General features: G+C 38.8%; 1 protein-coding gene across 1 annotated transcript; it reads right to left on the reverse strand.

Annotated features, from left to right (window-relative positions):
* Window positions 1-9: 9 nt before the first annotated feature.
* myoz1.L (myozenin 1 L homeolog) lies at window positions 10-22,190 on the reverse strand. The gene is given in 6 exon segments (NM_001087033.1): window positions 10-773; window positions 1,674-1,851; window positions 3,965-4,229; window positions 12,062-12,252; window positions 16,296-16,384; window positions 22,157-22,190. Coding segments are annotated over 5 exon segments (936 nt in total). The 5' UTR covers window positions 16,366-16,384; window positions 22,157-22,190; the 3' UTR covers window positions 10-541.
* Between the last annotated feature and the right edge of the window lie 661 nt (window positions 22,191-22,851).

A 22,851-nucleotide genomic window follows, 5' to 3' on the forward strand; every position in this document is an offset into this window, starting at 1 on the left:
GTTTGTTCTTGATGTTGTAAAGGTTTATTAGGTTTAACGTATTGCGCTAATGAAAAAAAATCAACCATAGAGCATGACATTTGGAGACTTTTATCGCTGCCACAGTGCACAAAACTTGAAGCTTTTTTCCTTCAACTACCCTACCTTGTCTATTCTATTTTCCTCTCACAATTCCAACTCTGACTAACTTCCAGCTGAACAAATACCTCCATAACAATAAAACATTTCATAAACATACATAAAGGAGCTTGGCTGCATTTTAAAGGCACATTAGAGTGTGGCATAGGTGAGTCTAATGTGATCTGCCCCATTTTTTAAACAAGGCATATAAAGAGTTGGTTTGGATGGTTTGGATGGTTTAGGTATGACATGTGCCATTGGCTTCTATGGCATCACAGCATACTGCAATGCAGGGATATTTCAGGGATCAACCGCCAATGTGTTTGCAATATGTTATGATTCATTGGCCAGTGGAACTTTTCACATATGTTAGTTCTAATACACCAACAGACTGCTAACATGGTTCTTTGGATGTATGAGTTTAGAGTTCTTCTGTTTCTCCATCCACAGGCACAGCAATATCAATGGTGTAGTTTGTGTTATCACCCGATCCTAGCCATCCAATTGGGGTCCTGTTGAAAGAAGGTCTGTTGGTGATATCTTGATTGATGACAATCACAGACTCAGGTTCTGGAGGTGCGGCATCAAAATCTGGCATCTGGAAAGTCATAAGCTTGGATGCTTTCTCATACCCACCAAAAGGCATAGCACTCCTAAAATTAAAAAAAAGTTGTTAAGCTATTTTCAGATTTCCCATGCACAATATAGAGATATCTAGAGGTCATATATAGCCTGGTGAGAACCACCTCACTTGTTTGTGTGCTGTAAGGTTTATATTTTGTTTTACATATACAAAATGATATACATATAAAACATATATTCTGATTTTAAAAAAAAAAGCTGTATTATGTCCTTGCTTGCAATATGGTGGGTTGTCTAGGCAATAGCCTATTTATCTATAAACACAGCAGCTGGGTCTCCTTATCTGCATTCTCCCTTCATGTAATAATGCAACATTCAGGCTGCTCACACCTGCTCAATGCCTCCTCCCATAGACTCTTATGGAAACAGCTTGTCACCACTAGTTCAGGGGGTTTCAAGCTTGAACAAGACTCTTGTATGCTTTTTAGGAACAAAACCACCTTTACCTATGGTGACATGTTTTCCATAGAAGTTATGGGAGGCAGCAGTTTTGTAACTAAACAATGCCAGGGTCAACTGCAGGGTCTGCTTCCTCTATAGTTGGAACATTAGCAGTGTGTGATATTGTGCCGATTCCATATCTCAAACCTTTGTGGCACTGTCATATTCAATAATATGTGAACAAATATTAATATTTAGATGGCTTTGATTAAAAATACTTAAATTAATAAAAGTAACTGTACGTGCCATATAAAAGACAAATAATTGTTCACAAAGCAAGAGTAAAAGTAGCCTTTAAATATAATTGCATTGTATGACTTGTATTCTAGGTCCCACAAATATATGGTACTTAAAGAACCACTTGCCTGTTTAAAGTTTCAAAATATATTGTTATACTCTAAGAACTATCCCATTTTTTTGTGGCTGTTTGGTTTAAAACAAAACTTGCAATACTGAATTCTTTTCCATACCTGTTAAATGACTTATATTTGCAAAGGTCTGCCTTTTTGCCAAACTCTAGTAAATTAACAGTAATATTTGTTGGTTGCTTTGGATCAACACCCATAGCTTTGTCCCAGGGTGAGAGGTATGTCTTAAAGACAGTGATTTGCTTCCCGCTTCCTCCATCCCGCTGACCAGACTGGCCTTCTGAAATAATATAGAAAATGTACTGTTAAAACGTTAAGCATTATTATCACAAATGTTCAGCTCAACTTCTTGTAGGGCCATAGGTTAAGATCTGGGATTTACAAAGTACGAACTGTGATTCTCCATCTCTCAATACATCTTTAAGAATAAACTAAATAAAAGGATGCTTAAGCAAGATTCAAAAGATATGCAGAAAAACAATGTAATGGGGGATAAAAACTGGTGGCTTTTTAGGTACTAAAGGGAACTAAGAGGGAAATTCACAAAAGGACTATTTTTCAGCTCAGAAGGCTCTGGCACACTTCACGCCACTTCGTCAGACATTAATTTGCAGCTCATATGCTAATTCATCAAAATGGGAAGTTATGTCTCGGCAGATGAATGCTGGCGAAGTTTCGCATTTTCATAGCAAGCGTTCTCTACCATTCATTTCTGCCTAGAGAAACTTCGTTAACACACTTAAACGATTATGTCAATTTGAATAGGGCGGGTACATATAGGTCATATATGTGTCTTTATTAGTGATGATGGTGAAATGGCTTGACGTGGGCACTTATTAAAAATATCCAAGGAAGCAAAATAAAGACAAAAGAGATCCTCTAATGCCCACCCTAAAACAAACATGAGCTAATCCTAAAACAAATGTGGCATAAACTTCAAATGGTTAAAAAAATCAAAAAACATATATATATTTAACATATACACAGATTAAACATAATCCCACATTAAAAAAACACCAGCGTTTTAACTTTTATTACTTTTTGGCATACAGGATATGATGTCACTGACATAAGATTGAGGAGGATGTAGCTTCATCTTATCAGTTCGCCAGGTAAAACCTGGCGCAGCAGACTCTGGCGATAGGGATAACATAATGGAAAATTCGCACTTTAGTGAATTTGCGTAGTAATGTTCTTTCGCTTGAGCTTAAATTTGCCTGGTAAAAGGGCACAGAGCTTCTTTAGCCTTGTATTCTTACTCTAGCGAATTTTCCTCTACGCCTGTTAGTAAAGTGGCAATGTCCCTGCAGATTGGATTTATGACGAATTTTCGCTAGCGACAGCAACTTCACCCTTTAGTAAATTTGCCCCTAAATGTGAATTACTGTATAATTACAAAAAGCAACCACTACTTCACTGTTGTGTTTCTAGGTAACACTCTTGCTTTTTAAAGTTAAAAATGTAAGATACAAGCAAAAATGTAAAGCACTGAACAATTATTGTTCCTTTTTAGTATGCTATCAAATTTTGGATTGTTGATTTCATTAAAAAGGAGAAAGCTTGCTTTGCTCCTGGTTGACATTCACTCTTTATGCTAAAGGCCTTGATCATGCACACATATGTCTGAATCTGTAACATAGAAAAGAATAAGCAAAATTATTAAAGCATCCAATACTTATATTTGAAACCATGTGCAGCTCAGTGACCTTGGGCATAGCAATAGATGCAACATATTAGTCAGATGCCTGGGTGGCCCACAAATATCTACAAGTACAAAATGCTCCTGGTTTCTTGAGTGAATGGATGGGGCCCTAAAATTTGTTGTGGTTATAAATGATTTCTACTGACACCTCTGTCATAAATAATATTGATACAGACAAAGACGAGAGGTCCTCTGCATTCAACCCATTGCCACTGCTCCTGTATAAATTATAACCCCTTTTCGTTATAGTTTACTCAGGAGCTGTGGCCAGCTCCATGTTGTAGTTCCCATTATTCCCAGCTACAGCATGGGGATCACCTGACTGTATCTGGGAATAATGGGAGGTACAACACGGAGATGGCCACTGCTCCTGAATAACCTATTACATAAAAATGGTTATAGTTACTACAGGAGCAATGGGTGGAGCGCAGATGACCTCTTGTTTTTGTCTATTCAGGAGCAGGGGCTAGCTCCACATTGCAGATCCCATTATTCCCAGATACAATGAGGTGATCCTAGTGGTGGAAAGGGATGATGTAGCTGGCAGGCTTGAATGTATTGCAATATATGGACAAACAATGCAAATTTTGTTTAAAGGGGAGAGCATTTTTTAGTAGCTTAGTGCAAACAATATCAATGTCCTTAATATATTGATAAAATATTAAAACACTATATGTATAATGCTGAATACCTTTTCCTTGAGTACCATCAACAACCCCAGAATCTTTTCCACCACTTCCTCCAGTTCCAGACTGGCCTCCAAGAGCATTCTTACTTCCAGGCTTTGGTGGAGGTACAGGAGGTTGCTGACCACCAGATCCACGATGTCCCCCCGAAATACTGGACAGCATTTGACCGCTGCCATGTAGCAATCCATAGCCACCTCCTCCAATACCTGACTGGCCTCCAACCCCTAACTGCCCACCAACAGTTGGTATGAATTTCTGGAAGTGGTCCTATGGCGAAGTAGAGTGAAATATAAAAAAAAAGTGTGGTGAAAAATGTTTTCCATAAATGAACACATCGCTGCAATTATACCGTAACAAGCACAGAATTGTATATGCAACTGAAAGAAACTTTGTCCCTTTAAAAGTGAGCGATTTATTACAATATTCTGCATTAAAGTTTGAATTTGTTTAAGGTGAACTGAAATAACGAGTCACAACAACTGCACTCTCTTTCCCTGAGGTCAAGAACTTCAGTGACCTCTTGGGTGTGGCCCAATATATGGAAACATTTGGATAGCATTACTTTAGGGGGAATCACGTTGCCCTAAAATATTGCAAGGGTGCATCCTCTCACACCACAATGTTGCTTGAGCTAATTAAACCCATGAGATGGAACAGAAAAAAAGCACCCTATGCTTGTTACAAAAGATAAATAGCAATTAGAATGAGATACACAATAGATTCTAAATCCATTATTGGGTTCCAAGGCTGACTCCTAATATTTCATATAATTTCATTAGTATGTCAGCTTCAAGATTGCAGATTCAGTGTTACATACAGCCTACGAAAGCAGTATTAAACAGAGCTGCTTTTGACAGTGGTGCAGGCCATATTGTTATGGGGCTGAGGTGTCACACAATACAGCTATTGTTCTTTAGTGCCCAACAAAGTTCAACCAAATATCTGCAATTGGAATGTTTGCTAATGCTACTCAAGGGTTTTTTGATTTCTTGCCCACAAACAACTCACATTTTGCTCTAGACCGTTTAAATGTAGGCTCTGCAAGCACTGAAAATCTGTATACTGGCTCCTAGACCATCTGTTCCAAGAGCTAAATATAGACCGAAATACAAGAAGTAAAAGCCATCAGACTCAGTGGGATTGTATAACCCTGACTGCTGGAAGTCTGGAACAGCTTAGCAGAACATGCCAATAGGAGGGGAATGAAAGGTTTAAGGAAAAATGTGTATAAATCAGCAAACTGAAATTTTTATATTATTTGCAGAGCAAAATGGAAAACTAATAAAATGTCCTTTCTCTGTATTCCTAAATGTAGTTGTCTGCCTTGGTCAATAGTTGGATGCTTGGATATCATAGTGTGCTATAACACTGAAGGTTCTAAATGATCAGCACAAAATTGCTTGCAGGAGAGATTGTTTAACTGAATAAGCACCTAGATCAGGGATCCCCAACCTTTTGAACCTGTGAGCAACATTCAGAAGTAAAAGGAGTTGGGGAGCAACACTAGCATGAAAAACGTTCTTAGGGTGCCAAATAAGTGCTGTGATTGGCCATTTTGTAGCCGCTATGTGGATTGTTAACCTGCATTGAGGCTTTGTTTGACACTGCACCTGGTTTTTATACAACCAAAACTTGCCTCCAAGCCCGGAATTCAAAAATAAGCTCCTGCTTTGAGGCCACTGGGAGCAACATCTAAGACGTTGGAGAGCAACATGTTGCTCACAAGCTACATGTTGGTGATCACTGACCTAGAGGCTATCAACATTAAAGTAGACCCGTCACCCATACGCAAAAAGCTGTATAATAAAAGTCCTTTTCAAATTAAACATAAAATCCAATTTCTATTTTTTATTAAAACATTCATAGCTGTTGCTCTCCCCACATTCCCCGTTCTCTTCACCGTTTAATTGTGTAGCCAGTGCATGGGGATGGACATCAGGTCCCCTTTCTGGTGCACAAACAAGATTCTGAGCTGATGCAAGTCTTGTCATAATAAGTGTCCACAAATGGCTCCTGCCTGCTTGCTATAATTATGAGTTCCCAGACTGAAGGAAACAAGATTCAAATACTTTATATAGTCTAATTAAAGTTCATTTTGCTTGACTGATGTGATAAAATAGGATTATGAATAATATTTTTGGGTGACGGGTCCCCTTAAACCTCTTTTTTGGCAGACGTATTGTCACCCCGCAGTATCCCTGGTTCATACAATTAGAGCACTTGATATCAGACTTTTTGGGATCCCCCAACATATGGTCAGTGTCCCCTGACCCCATAAAAAGGTTGTACTTGCCTTTGGGGGAGGGGGCAAGGCATGAGTTCTGTAGATAATGTCTAACAATTGTTTATCTATAATTAGTCAGTATCCCCTTCATTCTGTAAACTGTTATTTTAGAGCATCCTATTACTAGGCAAATGTGGTTTGGTTAGTTTTACAGTTAAGAAAAACCTAGCACTGGTACCCAGGGGTCATGGGACCACATACTACTTAGCAGGACCGTTGACCTTGGGGTTCTCAGTTATTAGTCCACTATCCACCTGGTCCCCCTGAGTGGTGGGTCATACTAACTAAGCAAAATGGAGCTTGGGCTAAGGCAAGCTACTGTAAGGGCTTAAAGAAATATCTGTATTCATGGATAATGTCTATTTGCATTAAGCTTTTTCTCCCCTGTAAAGCTATCATATGCAGTAATATTGTAGTCCTCATATCAAAAATCATTCGCTAAGGCTAACCCCTGTCCCCTGCACTCTTGCAAGCTGTGATCTGCTTCTTGTACCAAATTTTTAATCAAGTTCAAGGTGCCAAACACCGCTTTCATGGGAGAAGAGTCCTAAGGGGCACACATTTGCAACCCTTAGCACTACTAAGCTTGTGACTTTACCCATCAAAAGGACACCTTTTGGTAGGCTTGTCTGTATCAAACAGGACCAGGCGGTGTATTCAATGATGGCCAAAATTTGTGTTAAATGGTGTATTGCAGTTACAAGAGCGACATTGCAAATATCTGATTGGCTGGTGTTGGTTATAGGGAAAGGGAAAATGTTTGTTTTTCTAAATAACCCTGATAGACTATGCATTGGAGATAAATGAACTGGGGTGTCTCGAGGAGATGCTACTCTGGAGCTAAGGATTCAGCCTGGCTACAAAAAAGATCTTTTTACAATGCATATGCATTGGGCTTTATAACCCCCACCAATGATGAACTCTAGACTGGGCAGATTTCAGTGTAGTCCTAGGAGTCCACACTGAAATATGATTTCATTCTATGGCTGTTACAAGCTAGATCATGTCACTAAGTCATATTTCCCTGTGAATTTTGAGATATTTTGCCGTCTAAACAGAGTTCTACTCAGAGAGGCAATTTCTACTTTTCTAGTAACACGTGGCAACCAATCAGCTGGTAGCATTTACTGGTCAGCTGTCTGAACACAAACATCTGATTGGCTACTATGGGCTTTTGATAATAATCAGACAACATATAACTTCTTAGTTAAATATTTCTCTTTTGGCAGTTCCTGATGCATTCTGCAATGTTGTGAGATGATAAAAAATGAACCTGCACAGTTGTGTAACTTGAAAGCTCCAAGCCCCCCACATATACCTCATCCCCTCATGTCCTGAGGATGATATGGATAGTTTATTGATACTGCCACTTTACTTTGCATGCTTAAAGTGAAAACAAACCATATCAAGTAGGTTTGAAGTTCTGTTTCTACGTTTTGTTTTAAATAAATGTTTTGTAAAATATATGGGCACGGGAGATCATGCTGTACTGTAAACATTACTTATCTGAAAAGATAAACCTATTAAACTTATATTTTGACAGAGGCATTTCTTGGTCAACTATTCATGATTAAGAATGGAATTCTCGGGCTGCCGAATCAGCTCTATCTAGATACATGTTTTGTTACTTGCTATTTCATGCTCTGCTTGTCTACATATAGCATTAGTGTGAGAGTTTGATACACGTCTGAGGCATATAGTCAATGGGGTCAGTACATGTGTAATTTTATTTATTTCTTTTTTTTTTTTTTATGATATCTGGTGTGTGTTTTATGTTTTTGTTCATTGTGAATGACTTTGGATAGTAGTGTAACTGTTATGATATCTGCACAAACTTACATCTGCTGCAGACTCATGTGCTACTACTTTATACTGTATACCTACTGGGCTTCTTTAGCTCAATGTACATGATTGTAATGTCTATCCTTTTGTATCAATAAAAATTGTTGGAAAATAAGAATGGAATTCTCGCCAAGCACAAGAATTTGTAAAATTAGCCTTTAGCCCTTTTAAGACAACTTGTTTTATTTGTGTGACTGCATGCTTCCCCCCTTATTTTTTGCACATATTTTTTTTACATGTATGCTGCTATCTTGCTGCTATGCGTGTTGACCATAGAAAGCAAGCATTTGTTTGAATAAAGCATGAATAGGAGAGTGCCCATACAGAAAGATAAGCAATAAAAATAACAGTTAATAATTTTTTCCACAGTCACAAATATTGACATCCATATAGCACAATCAGTTACAGGCTGGAGAGCGACAGAACAGAAATGCAAATAATATATAAAAAAAACAAAAAAAACAAGAAAGCTAAAATGAATACAAATTGCAAAATTGCTTAGATCCCATCTATCTGCTGTATAAAAGGTAACTCTATATTTAGCCCTAATATTTTCTGTTATAGACAGCCCATATCATTCACATCACCTTATTATATTTTCACAAGTAAATTTCAATAAGCCTTCATTTCTGTTCCCAGCAGATTCATTTGGTGCTATTATCATTAGTCTCACTGAAGTGAATCTGCTAGTACTTTGGTGGCACCAAAAGGAAAGGTTGAATATCTTCCGGCCCCCAGGTTATCTAAAGCAAATGATTGAGGCCAACACATGTGTTTCTATTTCCAATATCCTGAAAGGGAGCTCCCTGAACCACAGCAGGATTACTTCTTTAGTATCACTGACTCTCAGCCTCTAGTTATGCTGCTTTATTCTTAGACAACTTCCAAACTCAGCTTTCTGTTCATGTCCCTGCCTCCTGGGAATATATTAGGTGTAATTAGTCAACTTAAAGGGGCAGTATACCGCCGCTCCCTTGTTCAACATGAGTTCACGAAATAGGGCTGTGGAACATACTTTTTGCTTTTTTTTCATAAAGAAAATCAGTTTATTTATTTGTTGAGCACACAGGGCAACTGGGGAACTGAAGCTACCCCATGTTTGGTCCTTGCAAGGTAGATACTTATATTATCAACCAGGGATGCTGCTGTCATGAGGAGAGCTGAGAAACTCTGCAAAATGTAGCTCCTGGTAAATTTATGAGCTGAAATTTCAATTTTTAAGTTGGTGATCCACCCCACTCTCAATGCGCACAGAAGCTCCTCAAGGGGGCGGCAAAGTAAAGGCTGCCTCAGGGAGGCAAATGGTCTAGAAAAGCCCCTGATTATCAGTATACAAACTCCTCCCTCCTCTGTCGCCCTATTTAGTTCTGGACACCCAAGTCTGACAATATTCGATGCTTTGGCATGGTATTCTCAGTATCTCAGATTTATGAGAAATGGCTTGTTTCACTTTCTTGAGAAAAGAAATTTGAATTTTATAGTGAACAACATCCTGTGAAATGAGTAAATGCTGCTCATACATGAGCAGATATAAACTACAGATGGATTAAATCGGCAGTTTATTGGGCAGTGTATGGGGCCAGGGTCGGACTGCGCACACTGTTTTTGCCGCCCCCCACTGTGCCCATGTGCACGAGCGCGCACATATGTATGGTGATTTTGCAGTGACCGGCTGGTAAAGTGGGCCAGATGTCGATCAGGCTGGTTTAAAAATCCCCACAGATTGAGAACCACATGGGTTTGTTGATGTGGCCCTTAATCCAACTGTCCTTATTCTTCTCATTGTGATTCGATCATTGGGCCCTAGGGCCCACGATCTGATCAGCCGATGTCACCCACCTCAAGGTGGGCATTAGGGATGGGCGAATTTAACCTGTTTCGTTAAAAATTTGCAGCCGTCGAAATGTCGCAGACGCCCATTAAAGAAATGTTGTTGCACGGCAAAATTTGTTTTTTTTTTTGGACGCAAAACGCCATACAAGTCTATGGGCATCATTTTTGCGGCAAAGCAAGGCAAAAAAATTCGCCCATCCCTAGTCGGCATATCTGACGATTCAGCTCGATAAGTGTGTGTTGAAACAAACAATCTTTCTTGGAAAGATCTTTTCCAGGAAAATTCATAATTGTTTCATCTATGGCCAGCCACCTTAAAGTATAATGGGTGTTTACTTATAAGCCATGTGTGAGTACAGGTCCACCTTAATTGAACTTTAATATAACTTTACAGATTACAGGGCAGTAAGGGCACTTATAACGTAAAATTGTATTTATTTCTAAATAAAATTGCAATCACATTTGTATGAAGCTTTAAAAAGCATTTCTCATTAAATGTCTGTTGAGATTGATGTCACTACCACATGTGGCAGTAACGCTGGCATCTCCACTTTGCAATGTGTTCTCCGGTTGGGCACAAATAGGTGATTTCACAGCCTGGCGTGTTTTGTCTGACACCTTTCTCAGAGTTTCACATTCCTATCAAGCAGGCTTTGAACTTTTATAGCGTGGACCTACACTATCTTTTGTCATTGAAACACTTTGCTTCTGCTACTTACACTTCCTCTACACTGCAAGGCCTTGACAACCCACCTAACCATTGCCATAACACTCCCTATCCTAAGATCTCATATTGCATCCAAACAACACATCATAATTTCAAGAACTTTGCAATATACAGCAATTAAAGGAGAAGGAAAGGCTAAAATTAAGTAAGCTTTATTAGAAAGGTCTATATAAATACACTATTAAACCCTCAAAGTAATGCTGCTGTGAGTCCTCTGAAACAGCACATTTCTTTCCTTCTATTGTGTACACATGGGCTTCGGTATTAGACTTCCTGTTTTCAGCACAAACCTCCAGGGCACAGCCTTGAGCATGCTCAGTTTGCTCCTCTCCCCTCCTTGCTGTAATCTGGGCCCAGAGCTATGAGTGAGCAGGGAGAGTCTCAGGCAGGAAGTGATGTCACACCAAGCCAATATGGCAGTTGCTATCCTGAACAAACGGAGAACACTTCAAGAGCTGTTTACTCACGTATGGTAAAGCATTTTGCAGAGTAAATATAGTGTTATAGCTTGCACTATTATGGCTAATCTATTGGCAATAAAATGCTTCAGTAGCTTTCCTTCTACTTTAAAAATAATGCAGACTTTTCATGATTTTTAATGGTTTGAAACAGTTCTCTAAGCCTAGCCCCCTGCTCTCCTGCTGATCTGTCTAAATACTTTGCTGAGCTGGCTGAGTACTAATACTTTGTATCAACAGCCATCTGTCCTCAGCCTGCATCCTCCAAACCCCACAATTCCCTGCTTACGTGATTTCAAAAAGGAACTGAATATCACAGTGAAATGCATTGTGGGTTATGTAGTTCCTGCATGCTGTCTATGAGCTGTGGAGAGGTGGTTACAATTTGTAACATCAGTGTTTAGTACCTCCTTCACTGCCAGGGTTTCAAATGATGCAGAAAGAGAAGAACTATTAGATGAATTTCAGCATAGAAAATGGCATTTATTCATACTTTTTGAAGAAACAGGTAACTGTGATGGGTATATTAGGGGTTTCTGTGTTATGTGGGCCTCTTTATCAAATTTTTGTTTGGAAGGCAGAGTTCCCCTTTAAGTTGCGGATGCAGAAATCATCATCTGACGCTTTTCTGCTCAGTTCTATCGCTCTTTGTCAGCTGCTTATATTAAATTAGTATAAAGGAGCTATAGAACTGAGCTGATAGTAACTGAAAGTTTCCTTGAACCTTCCAGACACAACATCAGGGGGAGTAACTGTTGAAAATTCATGATATTAGCACTATAAAATTGCTAATATCATGAAAACTGAAAGGAATAAAAAATGTAAATTGCAAAAGTGCATTTGTTTAATGGGGGTTTTAATTCCCCTCTGAATAACCTCTTAAAACATTGCTTATTTGAATGAATCATTTAGTACAACTAAAATTTAATTCCTTTAAACTGTTTATTTGTCTTACCAAAGAATTGTCAGAAAATACATCAGGGTTGTTTTCATAGATAAATTTTTCCACCCTCTTTTGACGAAGTTTAAACATCTTCGATCCTTTGTTACTGAGCAAGGAGAGTTCTTCCAGCATGATATCCCTGGGAATACTGATCTTTTTCCCTAAATTCAGTTTGGAGATTTCTATCTCTCCTTCTCTTGATGCTAAAATATAGAACAAGATCAACATTTTGATGGTTAACATATTAACATAGTTAAATTGGGTTGAAAAAAGACAAAGTCCACCAAGTTCAACCCCTCCGAATGAAAACCCAGCATCCATACACACACCCCTCCCTACTTTCACATAAATTCTATATACCCATACTTATACTAACTATAGAGTTTCGTATCACAATAGCCTTTGATATTATGTCTGTCCATCACAACATCACCCGGCAGTGCATTCCACAACCTCATTGTCCTGACTGTGAAGAACCCCCTACGCTGGTTTATCCTACACTATTCAACTTCTGTCACAACACAAATATTATTTCTTTACTTTTTGTATTCAATCTAGGGAACATATAATATGACAGTCCTGGACTGTGAAGTTATACAAGAAATTCTACCAGCATGTAACTCCAATTTCCATGTACATTTCAAAGTCCGCTATGTCTTCTATTGTTCTTGCAGAATTCGCATAGTATGGAGGAATACCTATGCTGGGACAGGCATGGAAACTATTCTTCGTTACCCCATTATACAGAAAGCTTGGCATTATAGCATTGGCATTCCAATGCTTTATAAACAAGAGATTTGTCATTTTTTCCAGTTTTGTATTTTCTCTGTAATAATTAAACAGTACAGGTTTAGAATTATACAGAAACCTCTTATCCAGAAAGCTCTGACTTACAGGAAGACCATCTCCCATAGAGTTCATTTTAAGCAAATATGTTTAATTTTTAAAAATCTTTTCTCTGTAAGTGTACTTGATGGTAACTAAACTCAGGGCCACCATCAGGGGCAAGGAGTTGTAGGGGGCCCAAGGGTAAGGAGGGCCTGGCCACACCACACTTACTTGATTAGCTGGGCCCCCCTGCTTGGTGAGAGCTGCCGACTTCAGGAAGGCAGGGCGGGAGCACAGGGGGAGGTATCTTCTGTCTATTACTTTCCCTTATTGGTCAGAGTTTAAGTCCCGGTTGAGCTGCTGAGGGATTGGAAGCTGAGGTTTGAACTTCGCCTCCTGCTCATCCAATCACCATGCAGCTTTACCGGGACTTGAAATTCTGTGACTAATAAGGGAAGAAAATGCTGTCACTGGAAGAAGATGCAGTCACCTGTGCTCACCTCCTCCCTTCTGTAGTTGGCAGCTCGCTGACAGCAGGTTGGCTCTGCTAATGAAGTAAGTGTAACATTGCAGGGCCTCTCTAAAGGTAACCCTTTGTGGTCCCTGTTGTGTGGTGGGCACCAATTTTTTTTTTTAAACTTCTGGAGGGGGCAAGTTTTTTTACATGGACATTTAAGGGGGCTCTGACCACTAATTTTCTTATAACGTGGGGGGGGGGGTCCTGGCCACCAATTTTTTTTTTACCATGTGGGGTCCTAGCCACCAATATTTTTTAATGGGGGGCCCTGACCACAATTTTTTTTTTTAATGGGGGGGGCCTGACCACAAATGTTTTTTTTTAATGGGGGGGAGCCTGACCACAAATGTTTTTTTTAATGGGGGGGCCTAACCACCAATATGTTAATGTGGGAACCCTAGCCGCCTAGTTTAGGGAGATCTAATTACAGGAATATCCTTATCCCAGGTCCCAAGCATTCCAACCAATAGAGCCTATACCTGTACCCAATGACGTAACTACCCCTGCGGGGCCCAGGTGCAGGCCATGCAGCTGGGCCACCCCACACCTCTCCAAAAGTAATTTTTTGCGGCTGATTCACTCGTGAATTGCCGGCAGGCCCCGAGGGAGTGTGGGCCCTGGTGCAGTCATACCTGCAGTAGTTTTGCCACTGCCTATACCTTTTAATTAAAGTACGTTAGCAGAAATTTATATTGATGGCAAAACCTTGTTTTTTTCAATATTTAAATGTTTAGTACCTGAACTCCTAAAAACTGAACTTTTAAAAACAAATGTATATTTATTTTACAAACATAGATATACATGCTTCTTTTGCTTTAGAAACTATTATGGTCTGCCTCTTACTTGCAGGGACCTTTTCCCCATCCATTTAGGATGCCAGTCATTCAAGCCCTCCGCCCACCATGTCTTCTCTAGGTAACAGCCACCACAAGCAGTGTGTTCTCAGCCAGTTAAGCAAAGACAGTGTGAGGTTATTACACTCTATGGAGAAGAGGTAAGAGGTGGTGGGGTTAGGGTGTTGTTATTGTTGTTATTTGCAGTTTTCTTTCCTTTGGAGAGATCCATTTACTGCCAAATTCATCTTACCCCTGAATGATGTCACACTGACCCATATGCTAAGCCATGCATCCTTTTGGCTTATTGTTTGTTTATTATAACACAATAGGAGGACTGTTGTTAGTGTTAATGAAACTTTCAGATAAACAGCCAGAAAGACAGGCATACTAGTAGAAAGCAAAAGGAAAAAAAACAAACCTTTTCACCTGCAAAGACGAATGTGATCCATAAACGTACCAACATTTTGGAGGTGTGGTCTGTGGGCATTGTGCATCCGTAGTGAGCATATAGACAGGGACACCTCAAAAAAACCAAGGGAATCCCTTATAGTACTAAAAACTATGAATTATTTTTGTGTGTATGCAAACTCACAAACCAAACTATTGCAGGGTAAAATCAAGCAAAAACAATGCTCAAAAGCAACCATGCTTAATTAAAGGAAAACTATACCCCCAAAAGGAATTCTTGAGCAACAGTTTATATCAAATTAAGTGGCATATTAAAGAATCATGTGATACCGATATAAATATTTAAGTAAATATTGACTTTTACATCTCTCACCTTGAACCACCATTTTGTGATGGTCTGTGTGCTGCATCAGAGATCAGCTGACCGAAATACTACAAATTTAACTGTAACAAGAAGAAGTGTGGAAGCAAAAGACAGAACTCTGTCTGTCTGGCTCATGTGACCTAACATGTATAGTTAGTTTGTGTGCACAGTGAAACATATGATCCCAGGGGGCTGTCCTTATTTTTTAAAATGGCAGTTTTATATTTATGATTACCCAATGGCACATACTACTAATAAAGTATATTATTATGAAAATTGTTTATTTGCATGAAGCAGAGTTTTACATGAGCTGTTTTAAGCAATATATCTTTATAGAGCCCTACATGGCTTGGGGGGTATAGTTTTCTTTTAAGTGATGGAAATCACACACATAGTGAGTTTGGTGGCTAAGAAGCAACATGGATCTGGGCTCATCTTCTAGCAAGAATACAAGCAGATTCGTTGTAATGACAGTGACCCACATGCAAGTTATTTATGGCAGCTGTTACCATTAAAGGGAATACTGTATATACATTATTTATAATATACATTTATTTTTCCTCTTTTCTATATATGTGTGGGCTATATTGTCTTCTAACTGGGCTTTCTGTCAATCACAGGCTTCATTTGGTCACATTGTGTGAGCTGCCTGGGTGACACATTGATAATGCACATCACAGAATAACCAGATTACCACAGTAAACACTGACTAAATAATGGCACAAACAAGAATTGTAATTGATAGACCCGTGGTGGTGTATTGGGCTGGAATTGGGGGTAGGCAGAAGAGGTACATGATTAGAGTGCAACAGCAGGGGGCACAAAGAACATACTTCTTCTACCTGCTTAGTCCTTGTGTTGGCTTATCTGTACCTTTGGAGCAGGATGGTGGCGGATATTTCTAATGTTCACTGCGAGTGTAGGTGGGTATCGGGGACAGATGACTCCCAGGTGGCTTCCCTAGGGTGCCCATCCCTGTTGGCCAAGCACTATTTTTGTATTAGCAGAGACAAATTCTGGGGCATTAGAGGATAGAGCAGCTTCCATTCTTACATATGAGTCAGAACATATATTAAGCATATCACTTAGTTGAAGGGAACTGAAAAGAAACTTACTTATAAATAAGCATATACTCCCTTTACTATAATTTCCCTAAAGTCCACTCTTTTGGCTACATATTACAAAAGTGCATATAGAATACCATACAGGAATATAACAATCAGTCCAATAAGAATGACACATGCTTTTACTCTTAGGACTATTCGGTATCCCAATCTGTGATGAAAAACTCACGATTTATCGCCATGATGACTTTGGTTGACTTTTTCCTCTTGTTTGGAGCTGGGGTTCCTGCCAGTGGCATTACAACAAATTCTTAATTCCTTAAATCAAAGAAGCCATGAATAACAATCATACTAATAATTACTGTCAGCAGCATTAATGCGTTACTTGTATCTAGAAACAGCACAAAAATAATGCTAATATTCACTATATGTGTTATCTGTATACAACAGTAACAATGTGTGATGAATTTTACATTAATTATTAAGAATGCATATCATTCATAACAAAAGCATAGCCCCATTTGGATACTGAGATTTTTATTGAGATTTATTTTTCACAGATCTGCCATCAGAGAGTGCAGAGGGTACTGCAGGCAGGGGCCTCTTGACAGAGTGGCACCCCAAGATGGAAAGACACAATTCATGGGTCTCAAAATGGGCAGGACTTGTGGTGGATCTTGGTAGTATCAAGTATAATAAGTAGATCAAGTATAGTTAAAATGTGAAATTTTACTGTACTTTGCATGTTGTTCTCAATCCCTGAGAGCCAAATTAGACCATTAAGAAGCTGCTGAACATGCCCGCAAGATACTGATAGGGATTATTTGGGATGCACTGAATCCAGGATTTGGTTCAGGATTCGGCCTAGATATTTTTGCGTGATTCGGATTTGTCCGAATCCTATTGCCTGACCGAACTGAATTTGAAACCAAAAAAAAAATGCATGACATTTTGTCATACAAACAAGGAAGTTGAGAAATGTTTAACTGCGTGAGCAGCATTCGGTTTTCTTTCTCCCTCATTTCCCTAATTTACATATGCAGACTAGGGTTTAGATTCAGTTCCGTATTCGCCTGAATCTTGTATTCGGGATTCAGTCAAATCCTAAAAAAGTGGATATGGTGCATCCCTAAGGTGTGTTTTTCAACAAAAGACAGGAAATGGGCACCTACCCCTTAATGATTATTAAATCATTTTTCTTTTAAAGTCAAAAGATATTTTAGTTTGGATTCAGTTCATCTGAAACACCTGGGATTTGGATTAATCTAAATCCTGTAAAAAATCCTGGGATTTGGCTGAATACCGAACTGAATGCTGAATTTGGTGCCTTTGCAGTTTCCTGACATTTTGAAATTTTTTGATCTTTCAAAAGTTCCAATTCATCAGAACTGATTTTACTATTTAAAGGGGTGGTTCACCTTTAAATTAACTTTTGTATAATACTGATATTCTAAAACAATTTGCAATTGGTTTAACATGGTTTGTGATCTTTGAATTTGTTCAGTATGGTCTGATGTACCCTAACAACTAGGTAGTGGTTTGAATGAAAGGCAGAAAGATGAATAGGAGAGGGCTATAACAATAAAAATGTAGTCTTGTCAATCAACAGATTTTTGGCTTCTGGGGTCAGTGACCCCCCAACTGGAAAGAAGCAGAAAAAGTGAATAAGTAAAAAAAATGAAGACCAATTAAAAACGTGCCAAGGAAAGAACAATGCCATTTAATTTCACTAAAAATTATATAGTTTTCTTCCCGAGGCCCTCCAGGGCCCCCTAATCCACAAGGCCTTTGTGAAGCTAGTATGGTATGTCTGTCCCTGGGGTATATGAGAGTTCCAGGGATTATTTCTACACCTTCACACTTGTTTAGTCATTTCCAGCTTTGCACAGTGTCCAGCGCAAAACTCCTTTGATCGAGGTATCAGTGATGAAATTTATTACAGGGAATGAATTGAAGCTGTTGGGTATATCATCAAGAAAAGTTTGTATCTGGGCAATTATAGTGCTGAAACATAATGAAAGCTGGGCAACAGACAGAGCACTTGAGGTCATTAGGTCTGTATGTGACAGATTCTCTGTGTCAACTCTTCCTACAATGAAAACATTTGCTTTAAAGGACAAGGAAAGTTAAACTAAAGAAGTAAGATAGAAATGTACGTTATGTTTTGGGCTTCTGTACCAGCCCAAGACAACCACAGCCCTTTAGCTGTAAAGATCTGTGTCTCCAAAGATGCCCCAGTAGCTCCTCATCTTCTTTTCTGCTGATTCACTGCACATGCTCTGTGCTGCTGTCGGTTACTGAGCTTAGGGACTGACCCAAAATATACAGTACACATAGAATATACAGTAAATGTCACAGTAAAAGGCTGATTAGTAATTAATATGGATAATTACTACATTGCAGCACAGAAACCAATGCAACTAGCATCAGAATTAGGGATGCACCGAATCCAGGATTCGGCCTTTTTCAGCAGGATTTGGATTTGGCCGAATCCTTCTGCCTGGCCGAACCAAATGCAAACTAGGGGCAGGGAGGGAAATCGAGTGACTTTTTGTCACAAAACAAGGAAGTAAAAAATGTTTTCCCCTTCCCACCCCTAATTTGCATATGCAAATTAGGGTTCGGTTCGGTATTCGGCCGAATCCAAAATAGTGGATTCGGTGCATCCCTAATCAGAATTTGTTAATCAGCCCTGTAGCATCAGCTTGTATGACAGGCCAACCAGCTTGTATGACAGGCCAAATCTTCTGCTTGATAATTTGTGACAACCCCTAAGCTTAGTTTCTCAACAGCTGCTCAGAGCCCACTGAGCATGTGAGTGTCGCAGACACTTTGCAAGATGGTGACCCCCTGTGACAAATTTGAAGTCCTGGATCATTACTGCAATTGAGAAGTTGAAACTTTTGGCTGTTGCAATAAGTTCAGCATATTAAAACATGGCATTTTTAGGGTTTCCTTCTCATTTAATTATTTAGAGGCCTGATTTAGCATTATTAAATTTTTTCTGTCTTTTATAGGTTTTTCTGAATATGTTCAAAAGTGAAAATGTACACAATTTGTTTTTCATATACTATCATTCAAGAAGACAAATTGCAGGATGATAGGATTAATAATTCCTCAATCCGTGTGTGACTGGCCATCGTCAGACTGTTTTCACCAAAAGGTGTAGAATCCGATCGTCTTCTTCTGATGATCCATATCTGTGTGACATGTTATTTATCCAGTCAGAAGAGATAAGGGTGTACTTCCCTTTAGGTTCCTCTGGACTTAACAATCAGTTTAGCTCACAGTATATCAGCAGCTGTTGAAGGGGTGGTTGACTTTTGGTATGTTTAAGAATGCTCGTTTCTAAGAAACGTTTCAATTGGTCTTCATTTTTTTTTTTAATTATTTGCCTTCATCTTCTGAATTTTTACAGCTTTCAAATGGGGGTCACTGACCCCATGTAAAAAACAAATGCTCAACAAGGCTACAAATTGATTGTTGTTGCTAATTCTGATTACATATCTTTTGATTCAAGCCCTCTCCTATTCATATTCCAGTCTCGTATTCAAATCAGTACATGGTTGCTAGGGAAATTTAGGCCCTAACAACCTGCTGATACTGCAAACTGGAGAGCTGCTCATTTAAAAGCTTAAAAATTAAAACCAATTGCAAATTGTCTCCGAATCATATCTACATCATACTAAAAGTTGAACAGTCCCTTTAATATGTGTTTGGCAGCGTACAACATGGTGGTAGATGACTGCTCAGCTGCAGTCAAGCCCAGAACATATACTTACCATCCATATCCTTTAATAACTAGATTGCAAAATATTGTTTAGGACACTTTTTTATTCCAACCCCTTAAATCCATCAATAAGAACCCCTGAACATAGAACAATTGTATCTTTTTGTGGAAAAATTATTTGTTCCCAAGGGACTCTATAAGGTACCAGGACCCAGTAGCAGTGTTGACCCCAACACTCCCTGTAGATACATCCACACTCCCTGTAAGTACAGTAAGTCGCTGCAACAAACTGCAAATGCAACTGCCCAAGTCTACCACAAGGCACTCTATGTCTCCTGACACACCTGCCATGTCCTCTAATTTTAGAGTACAACAAAAATGAGTTTTAACTTGCAATTATGTAGTTCCTGGATATAATAAGGTATGTTTCTTTTAACTCTTAAGTATGACACATTGTGATGGCACAGGCAGGGCAGATGTAGAAAAGAGAGCTTTCGTGACATAGGTTACTTGTGAGAACATTGAAAACATAACTGAAGGCATCCACGTCTTTATCCTTTACTGCAGGCTTGTAACGAAAATTTTACTACACCTAACAACCGTGTCCTGGTTTAATTTACTTAGTCTGGAACTGGAGATGTTTTCATTATCAGAGACACATCATTTGCATTATTACACGTTCCCTTTTTGGGATCTCTAATGCCCATTAGCTCAGCTAGTGCAAATAGGACAAACCTAGAGACTATTTTTAATCCAAAGTGGTCAATAAAAACGTCATTACTGACACAGGAGCGGTTTAAAATGTCACCAGAAGGCTCCGATGGGCTTGCCCTGATGGGGTTTAAATTTATTGGCATTAAAGTTATGGCTACCGTTCAAGGGACATAGTAACATTGCAACCCAACAAACATTAATCAAGACTGGAACAGAAAATAAAATACCAGATTAAAGAGAACCACTGAAGGAATATGCAATTTGTTTAATATGTTTGATTGCAAATTGCAAATTTATTAAATGCAGGATTTAATGTTCCTATCATAGAGTACACTGTGTTTCCAAAACATATATTGCATATGGGAGTTTCATATCCAGTTTTATTTTTTTAATCTGTGCTCTACAGAACATGCCAAATGGGTCTGCCCAAGCATGTATACACAATGTACAATAATTGCTCTGCCAAGTCTCCAGGGGAGCAGGAAATGTGACACTGGAAATATTTGGCCAACAGGACTACCTTAAAAAATAAGACTAGATTAGCTGTGAGCTAATTAATAAGCTCTCAATTAGTTTTTATTTATTAGACATACAAGCAGGAGCCTGAAGTGGTGTCCCACTTCTGGAACCTTTTTAATGTTACAGAAGAAAACAAGACTGAAATAAAGGGTTTTAAATCTTTACTAACTGCATCTAAGTGACCCTCCAAAATGGAATCAGTCATACCATCTATCACTATTTATATGATACACAGTTATATAATATTGGATTTTCCTTGCAGAGGAATCAGCAATAGTAATAATAATGTTCATGCTAACTGAATATCAAGATTATTTATGAAAAAAATACTTCCTATAATTTCACCAACGCATTAAAGTTACAAAGGACATCAATGAGCAAAAGGAAAACCAGAAGGAAGAGTTAGGTATATTTTGGGTTATGTAGGTAATGTAGATTAAATCAACAACATTGTGTCTTCTTTATTTATCTGGGAATATGTTCCCTGCAAAAAGACTGCCAACAGTATTAGGGTTAGAATTACAGCAAGGTTACCAGTTTTGCCAGGAATAGTTACACTCCTACTGCTACTTAGCTCTTTTCCCATGGAGGAATGTAGTCCTTAGTGTAACTGCCTGATTTACAGAAAAAAAACACTCCATAAACCCCTAGTTTATATTTCAATTAATAGATATAGTACAAATCTCGGACAGCAAAAACATGGCAGAAAGAGGAAACAAAATGTGGGTCTAAGCAGTCCTGATGCATCACCCTACCAACTGAAAATGTTTCACAAATGTATATTTTGCGATTTCTGAAAAAAATAACGAACTTCAACAGGTCGTTAAAAGTTCTTGGTAGTCAGCAGCAGAGTATAAGCCTAGTAAAACAGTCTAAGCAGATCTCACATTACCCAGAAAGCATTTGGCTGCAGTCGACATACATCTCATACCCAAGAATATGACTTTGCAGTGTCAGCAGTATTCACTGCCCAGATCTTCGGTTTCAGCTGGTGAGCTACAGTGCCCAAAAGGATTTTGCTTATTTATTTAAATTTTTTTTTTAAAAAAAAAGTACCATTTCCTTGGAACATAATTGGCTAGTCTCTAGTTACTCAAGAAAATTGAATTGATTATTGATGTGCTTACTTTTTCTGAAGGAACTGGAGATCAGCTATGAGAGATGGGAGCTTCTTTGTTGTTATTAATTGTAAACGTCCTCTTGTGGATTCTTTCCTTTTTATTAATGTGGCTCCCTTGTGTCTTGTCTCTCAGAGGGCAGCAACAAGGAGGACGTGTATCCGGGGTATCTGCACAGCTCAAAGTGCTGATGCAAAGTGCAGTACATTTGACTCTTGGATGTTGCTGTGGCATCCTGAAGTTTATTAATAGTAAAAGGAGTAAGGGGGATCTCAGATAGCAATACCACGGAGGCAAGAGAAAAAAAAAGGTGGGTCTAAGCAGTACCGATGTCCATCTCAGCAGACAGAGTGAAAAAAAATTAAGCCAGTGTGGAAGATTTCACTATTTATTTATAATTAAAAGGATGATTTTACCTTCACTCCTGCTATGCCAGTTGCACATTGAATAATCATATAACTGTCAGATTAAGTTTCTGCAGGCAAGGACAGTGTAAGACTGGGTGTCCTGGGCCCACTGGGACTGCTACCTCAGGGGCCTCCACACAGAGTCGGACTGGGACACTAGGGGCCCACTCTCAGTACTATTATTCTTCCTCTCCTAACTCAACCTCAATTCTCCTAATCTCTTTTCTTTACATACTATAATCTTTTAATCCATCTATTTAGTGTATTTGTTCTCATAGAAATTGATAATGACCATGA

Source organism: Xenopus laevis, chromosome 7L (genome assembly GCF_017654675.1).
Source record: "Xenopus laevis strain J_2021 chromosome 7L, Xenopus_laevis_v10.1, whole genome shotgun sequence".
NCBI lineage: Eukaryota > Metazoa > Chordata > Amphibia > Anura > Pipidae > Xenopus > Xenopus laevis.